At 40.7% G+C, this 7649-nt stretch overlaps 1 protein-coding gene across 2 annotated transcripts in view; it reads right to left on the bottom strand.

Annotated features, from left to right (window-relative positions):
- Window positions 1-2982: 2982 nt before the first annotated feature.
- The window catches only part of TGFB2 (transforming growth factor beta 2), a 57222-nt gene continuing 52555 nt past the window's right edge, over window positions 2983-7649 (bottom strand). The window contains exons 5-7 of one of the 2 annotated variants that reach the window (XM_064709141.1): window positions 5790-5964; window positions 5079-5232; window positions 2983-3285 (exon numbers count right to left, since the gene is read on the bottom strand). In XM_064709141.1, the coding sequence (XP_064565211.1) occupies window positions 3127-3285; window positions 5079-5232; window positions 5790-5964 (488 nt within the window). In that variant the 3' untranslated portion in view covers window positions 2983-3126. Of the gene's footprint in view, window positions 3286-5078; window positions 5233-5789; window positions 5965-7649 lie in introns of those variants that run through there. The other variant, XM_064709142.1, reaches the window with a different exon arrangement.

The following is a 7649-nucleotide window of genomic DNA, read 5'->3' as shown; positions in this document are numbered from 1 at the left end:
TGCTATGATTTCCCTCAGCCCCAGTCAGCCCCTTGGGTCTGATCTTTCCAGATGCTGAACATTTCCCATCAGTTCTCAGGGACTTTGCTCAGGCAGTGGCAATCACCTTGCCAGAATAAGGCCCAGTAGCACAAAGTCCTTGAGCTGTTGCAGACCCATCTGAAGATCATTTGAGGGGTATTTACATCAGACCTGAGAGGCGCTGAGGACTCATGTTATCCCACTCTGCAGAAGGGAATTTCACCCATGATTTCTGCATATTGTAGGATCAGGCCTAACACCCTTGGTAACTACAGGGAAATACATACCTAATGAACAAGAAAAAATAAACTGTAGGAGCTTTAAAATAGAGAATTTCAAATACCATCAGTGCATTTTGAGGAACACTAGAATTTTTTTTCAAATCGATTTTGGGGCAATGACTTACAGAAAGAGCGTTCTATGCTTAGAGAAAAACTTCAAATCCATGTTCAAATTTTCAGCTGCATCCAGCACACGGTGAGTATAGCTGGACAACTATGCTATCTCCCATCCCACTTCTTCAAAACTGGTTTGAAAGCTGCATTCCTGTATCAGAGAACTGCAAAAACATTTTTAAGTTTTGTAAAATGTGCTCACCCTTGTCTTCTCTCCTGTCCAACAAAAATACAGTTCTCGTACTGAACCTGATAAAACTAATTTTGCTGTCATTATACAGCAAAATCCAGAGTATGTATTACCCTGAGGAGTTTCACTGAGTTCAGTGCATCTTCTCACTGGAGTTGGTCTGGCTCAAGCAAGTGTTAGCAGGACAGACTCTTCACCTGTTCACCTCAGCTCACTAAATAAATCAAAATCTAACATACCTTCTCCTCCTGGGCCAGTGGGTGGGATTAGATAATCCCTGGGGCTATGTTCCCATCTAGGCAATAAACACAGGCTCCACAGAAGTCCTGAGGAGCTGCCTCTGCAAGCCACCACGGCACCTCAGTTTTGCACCAGTATTCTGCTGAAGCCAAAGAAACTGCACTTCTTAAAACTGGAACTGACAACACCAAGCTCAGGAGCATCCTCCCAACACTGCTCGGGACAATGGCAGAAAATGTCCCTCCCATCCAAGCAGAATGCTTGCACTGAAGGTTTCCAGCTTTGCTCTGCAGTAGCATCCATCACATGAAACAAAATGATTGTGCCTTCTTCAGTATTCTTTTCTTATTTAGGTTAGGGTTTTTTTTCAAAATGAAGTATGCGACGTGGTTTGTTTCTTTTTACTCCCTCTACAATATGATAACAACAAAACCCCAGGAATCCCCATGTTCCTTTCTCTTTTTTTCAAAAGACGCTTTAGCATCAACTCAATTGAGAAAAAAGCTGGTAAACTTGCAAAAATCAAGGGTCTGATCCTGCCAATCCTTACACACACCCCAGCAGCCTGAAGGGCCCTGCTGTGCCGCTGCAGAAGGCAAAGCTCTGTTAGCTGCACAGGAGCAGCTCCACGGAGGAGCTGCAGGAGCGAGTTCCCCGTGCCAGGCGGGTGCAGCCGGGTGTGCCGTGCTCCCGCTGCACTGTGCGCACACGGGCATCGCCGCTGCCCACGGCCCCCGCACAGCGCGGGCGCATCCTCTGCAGGGCTGGGACACCTCTCCTCTCCTCTCCTCTCCTCTCCTCGCTCCCTGCCCACCTGTTCAACGTCCACAGCCGAAAGGAAACGGGAAAACGGGAAGGCCCAGAGATCGGAACGGGATCGCGATGCAAGCGCTGTGAACGGGGACAGCTGGAGGAGGAGCAGGGAGCAGGGGGGGAGATTGCTTTAATCCATCCTTTTTTATAAAACAGGAAAACAAATGGAGTCAGGTAGCTTATGTCATAATGATGAACAATATACAAAGCACATGTATAGCAATTATTATGAAACATGTATTTGTAGTGCAAGTCAAAATACAGGGACTCTACTCATACTGGCCAGCTAGAGGGAAACACATGATTCTGAGTGATCAAAAAGAGCCCCAAATTCAAATTCAAAGTCATGAGAGCTGACAGTATTACAGAGTACAAAAATATGGTGAAAATTTACACATTACACATAAAGTATGTAATTTTTTAATAGTTTACAAATAGAGATCTACAGATATGTTTCCAATTAAGCTGGCTTTTACTACCCACCTATTGTAATACTCTAGGTATGGTTACATATACCAAAAGAACAAAAAAAATTCCCATAGCATAGCTATACAGCAACATATTAAGGTCTGAAGATTAGACCAGTAAATGTTAAATATTTCACTGGTTTACTAAACTGACATTTTAAATCATTTACAGTAAAAAAAAAATCTTATAGACTTGTCTTTGAGACTGAAACAGAGTGTCCTTTATTAGTAAATCATTCAGTATTTAAAACAAGGGTTTGAGACCTTACAAGAAGTCTCTCTAGGCAGCTGGCATGAAAAATAAGGTATTTTAAAGGCAGAGTTTCTCAGTAATGTAATAACTGATTTCTATTTTAATTGAACTAAACTAACCATTATTTTTCTGATTCTTTTGAGCTCGTGTTCCTTTAGGCTTTATATGTATTTCTGGCAGCTTATTTGGTCTCCACCTTGTCCACATTGGCTGGTTTTCATTTTCCCAATGGTGATACAGAAATGTTCATTTGATAGTTTTTATACACAAATAAATAATGCACTGTTAACTCTATAACTAAGAGGAATGGGTAGGATGCCTATTGCATAACAATACAGAGAGATCAAGTAAGGCACGGGACAGATACAGCAACTCCACTTCATGGGATTTTCCTGTTTTTTTCCTTTCACATAGTAACACTAACAAATTTCTTCCAGTGTTTATTTTTTAAAAGGTTTCTTTTTTTCTTTAACTTTGCTTCTTGTCTATCTCACACTATGTGTAGGTGAAATGTAGGAAAAAGCCTTCAATGTTTTGCTTCAGATGCCAGTTAAAAAAAAAACAACAAAACAAACTTTCAAACAGTTCAGACTAGTACCGCTTTTTTTTCTTCTTTTTTTTTTCCTTTTAACACTGATGAATCCGGGTTTTTATTTTTCTTTCTTTCCTTCTCACTCTCTCTTTCTTTTTTTCCTTGGTTATCTTTATTTTTTATAAACACATGTCATGCTGTTTCAGGGACATCCTTTAGCTGCACTTGCAAGACTTGACAATCATGTTGGAAAGCTGTTCGATTTTGGGTGTTTTTCCAATGTAATAGAGGATGGTGAGGGGTTCCAAATCCTGGGACACACAGCACGGGGAGGCTGAAGCTTCTGGATTTATGGTGTTATACAAGCTGAGTACCTAGAAAGAGAAACCAAAAAAGAGAGATTAAGGCAGCTGCCTCTAATGAGCAAACTGTTTTCTGCATCCCTTCCTCCCACGGCACCTGAGAGAATGCCCACTGAAAATGGTATAAAGATTCCTGGATTTTAGGGGTTTTTATGCTTTTCCACTTCAATCTAGTGATCACAATATGCCCGAATTTCTTAAGGTTTTGTCCATACAGTCTTAAGCCTTAAAGCAGGCATGTACCTGGAGTCTGCCTCTAGAATGATGCCCTTTGGATCAACAGGCACACACCATATTTGTGAATACAGAGGAAATGGAAAGGTTTTTATCTGTTTCTTCAGGTTGCCATTTGCTGTTTACAGATTCTGGAATTACAAGTGACCAAAGAGAAGAGAGACCTCCTCAGAGTATAGGCACCCCTCTTCTTTTACCCTCTGCTATGCTAATTAAGTCCATTAATGCCACCCTGCAAGCACCAGGACTCAAGGTGCAGTTACTCCTGCTGAGAGCCAGATGCATGGAGTCACCACCTCTGTCACCCTGATTCCTATGCATGGTTCTCTGCAAGGGAAGTATGTGGGGTTAGCCACTGATGATGCATAGGTGCTCCTGAGGATGCCATTAATGCCTTAGCCAAACACCAAGTGACCTTTTCCTAGAACTTCCACACAACATTTGCAGCTTAGAGAGACAGAAGATCTGTTCAGGACAGCAACACTAACTACTTTATTAGGCAACTTCTGGCTCCTGGGGCAATTATCCAAACCACATATTTGTGACCATGACAGTTACTCTTCCTCTTTCCTTTAAAAACAAGTGCAGTTCCAAAATGTGCACACCATTACTCCACACCAGCATGGAAACACACTCACCTTATTTATACCTCTGCCTGCTGACATTGCTACCCGTACAATGTCACAGACAGTGACAGCTACAAAGGGGTCTGTAAGCTCAGGAAGAACATGGTATCATGGTTTTACCAACCAAAAGAAACTCAAGCTGTCCCTTGGGCATGGCAAGTTGTCCCTGCTGGCTGACACTGATCTGTCATTTTAAGAGAGGCTTGAAAAAGGGGAGACATTATTCTTAGTATGGACCCGAGGGTGAAATTCTCACTTTATGAAAACTGTGATACAAATGTCTGTCTCTTGCATTTACTGTCTAGACATCCTTAGTGACAGCTGAGAGGAAATTAGCACTTCACAGCAGAATACTACTCATCCTAAGGCAGTTGGCTAAAATACCACATCCAATCCCTAAAATAAAAAGTCCCATCTCAGACAACTATGATTCAGTTTATCAGCATCCCATACAAAAAAAGTCCCTCCTTCCCATATAAATTTTCAAAGTGCAAGAAAGAATATGTCTTTTGAAGTAAAATGAGGACAGCTATCAGTATGGCAGGTCATAAAAGAGGTGATAAGCAGGTGGAAGAACTTCCGTTACTCTCAAAGTGCCTCCCTCGGTGTCTTTGCTGACCAAACTCACGGTGCCACCTTAAACTCATGTCTGGATTGAAAGGCGTTTTCCAAGCCACCTCCAAAGGCTACATACTCACAAGAACTATTCAATCCAACCATGTGTTCATATCAATGAACACATAAAAGAAAGTAAATCTCTGGGCCAGTACATTTCTTCTGCTTCAACACCAGCTTGAGGCCATGAGTGAGTTCCTCTATAGGGCCACATTTCATCATCCTTAGTTACAGAGACTAACTCTGGATACTGGTGCTGATGTCAGTCCCAGAAACATAGCTCAACCTGCAGTTACAAAACAGAAGAAAATTAACAAATGCATTACTCACTCTGCTGTGCTGAGTATCTGAGCTCCATAAATATGGGCAGGCTCCTGCACAGAAATTAGCATGGTATCCTTTAGGTTCATGAATCCATTTCCAGCCAAGATCCCTCTTGAAGTCAATATAAAGTGGACGCAGACAGCAATTATCCTGCACATTCCTGGGAAATAAAATACAAACACATCGGTCATAACACAGACAATGCTGGGAATAAAAATAATTCAGTTGCTTGCTCCCTGGAAATCATCCTTTACAGAAAGGCATGTCTGAGTCACAGAAATTCTCAACTAAATCAGATCAATAGTAGCTTATGCTGTAACTGAAATTACAGTTATTGCAGGATGCCTGGACATGGCAGGACTTGCTCATACAGACAAAGCTAATGGCTTCCCTGGAGGACTACTCAAGTGCTTTTCTCCAGGTCCTACAGAGGAGACTCTGAGTAGGTGAACAAAGTGAAGGTGATAATTTTGCTCTAACTATGGGGCAAATGCAACTGGGAATAATCCCACATGGAACTGAGCTTCTCCTGTCTAAGGTCACAACAATCTGTCTCCGTGGGATTGGAGACTGCTGGGCAGAGACCTGCTGCACACAGACGCCTGAGGGTCTGCATTCTGTGTAAAGGCTAACTGTAAAGAAACATGATCAACAACTGCATGACACCTCCAGTGTCCCACCACTGTGTAAGAGTATTGGATGTGCAGGCATAGTTACCTAAAACAATAGGCAGCATCTAGAGCACGCTTCTTCCGCCGACTGGGCTGTTGCGACTCAAGTCTGTAGGAGGGTAACAACATTAGCAGAAGATGTGGGGTCTTCCCACTGTATTTTTTCCTATTGGACTTTAAAGCTTTCACATCACCACTGGAATATGTGTAGTCATCAATACCTTCAAAAAATACATTTTGGTGATAAACATTGTGTTGCTTTTTCTTCACAAATTAAATAAACCATCTCTTAAAAATAATCTCAGAAACTGGGCCATGATGGTGTCAGCTGGGCATGTTTACTGGGGAAGTGGGGGCAAATTTCAACCCAAGATGCCTAAGATACTCACAGTTCTCATGTTAGCCACTGTATCAACCCTCCCACATTCACATCTGTTTAATGCCATTTCAGTACATTTACTAAAAATGTTTCAATGAGTAACAGAGAAGGTAACTTCAATCACTGCATCTTGTGTAATTTAGCTTCAAATGCCCCAAGCAGTGATTCTCTTGTTGCTTCAGTCAGAGCAGTACTCCCAACTTTTAACAGGTATGTACCTTTTAAAACCTTTTAACACACTTAAAGATGCTCTGGATACTGCACCTTCATTTTCCACTCTTACTTCTATCCCATTAGCTTCCACCATCATATTCACTCCTTTATGATACTTGTAAATTCCCCATCTTTCATTACCAGTTTATTTAAATCTGCTAATTTTCCCCAGAAAGTAGTTATTCTAGTCTCTTCCTTTATATGGGCATGGAAAAGACACTGATTAAAGAACTTCTTCTTGAAATGGCAATCTATGGCCTCACATTCTGTATTCTCTTTTAACACTAACTGCCTTACTAGCCTCTTACCATGGCAATAGCACAGACAAGAGACTCAAGGTATTGGCCTTTCACAGAAGTCACATTATGCCTTTTGTTAACATCCTTTAGAAAATTAATCTCCCCAACCAGATACTACCATCTAAACAGAAAGAGATACACTATTCTTCTCTTAACATATGCAATTCTAGTGACCAAAAACCATACTAATCACTTTTTAAATGCACACAATGGCTTTAATCATATGTACAGTACATGCATTTACTTACAGGAAAAAATTCCAATGCAGTGAAACAACAGTTAGAAAAACTTAATACTTGACAAGGAATATAGCCAAATACTTGGATCACAAGTGAACCAAATCATGATACAGTTCAATAAATGACAACTTCAGGAACAGAATTTAGGTTAAAATTAGTTCTAATATAATATAGCTATAGATTCATGTGTGCTGGTGGACGGTAATTGCAGTACAGTCAATTAAATATAATTTCTCTTTTGTGAAACTGAAAGTTTAATGGCTTAAAAACACAAGAGAGCTTATACAAACTTCATATATTTACTCCATATCACTTTGCCTGCTGTCCATAAAGAACACATATAGTCATAACCCTCAGTACACAGTTTTGTTTTCTTTTTAAATGCCCACTCATTCCAATCTTTTCAACTAAGTCTGACTCATTACAGTACTAGGATGGAGAGCAAAAGGATAATTTTGAAAATATTGAGCTATTTTCTCATTACTATCCAATAGTGGACGGAAAACTGTGCAAGAGTCTGCACAAAATCCAAAAATGTACGTATATCCTGTGAGCATGCTGCAAACTTTAACACAGATTTTTAAGGACATCAAAGCTGCATGCATGGAATGAGACAGCTTTTTCATGCCTTGTGATTTTACAATTGTTCAGGTGATACAGTTTTACCCTTGTGACTTTAGTATAACTTCCTACCAGCTGAGAATCACGATTCCCAAATGAGCAAGTTTTCAATCAGCTGAATGCCATTTAGAAGGCAGAAACAGCTTTTTATTTCC

This window comes from Zonotrichia leucophrys, chromosome 3 (genome assembly GCF_028769735.1).
Source record: "Zonotrichia leucophrys gambelii isolate GWCS_2022_RI chromosome 3, RI_Zleu_2.0, whole genome shotgun sequence".
In the NCBI taxonomy this organism is placed as follows: domain Eukaryota; kingdom Metazoa; phylum Chordata; class Aves; order Passeriformes; family Passerellidae; genus Zonotrichia; species Zonotrichia leucophrys.
The sequence above is the reverse complement of the archived record's forward strand: the minus strand, read 5'-3'. Positions and strand labels throughout refer to the sequence as shown.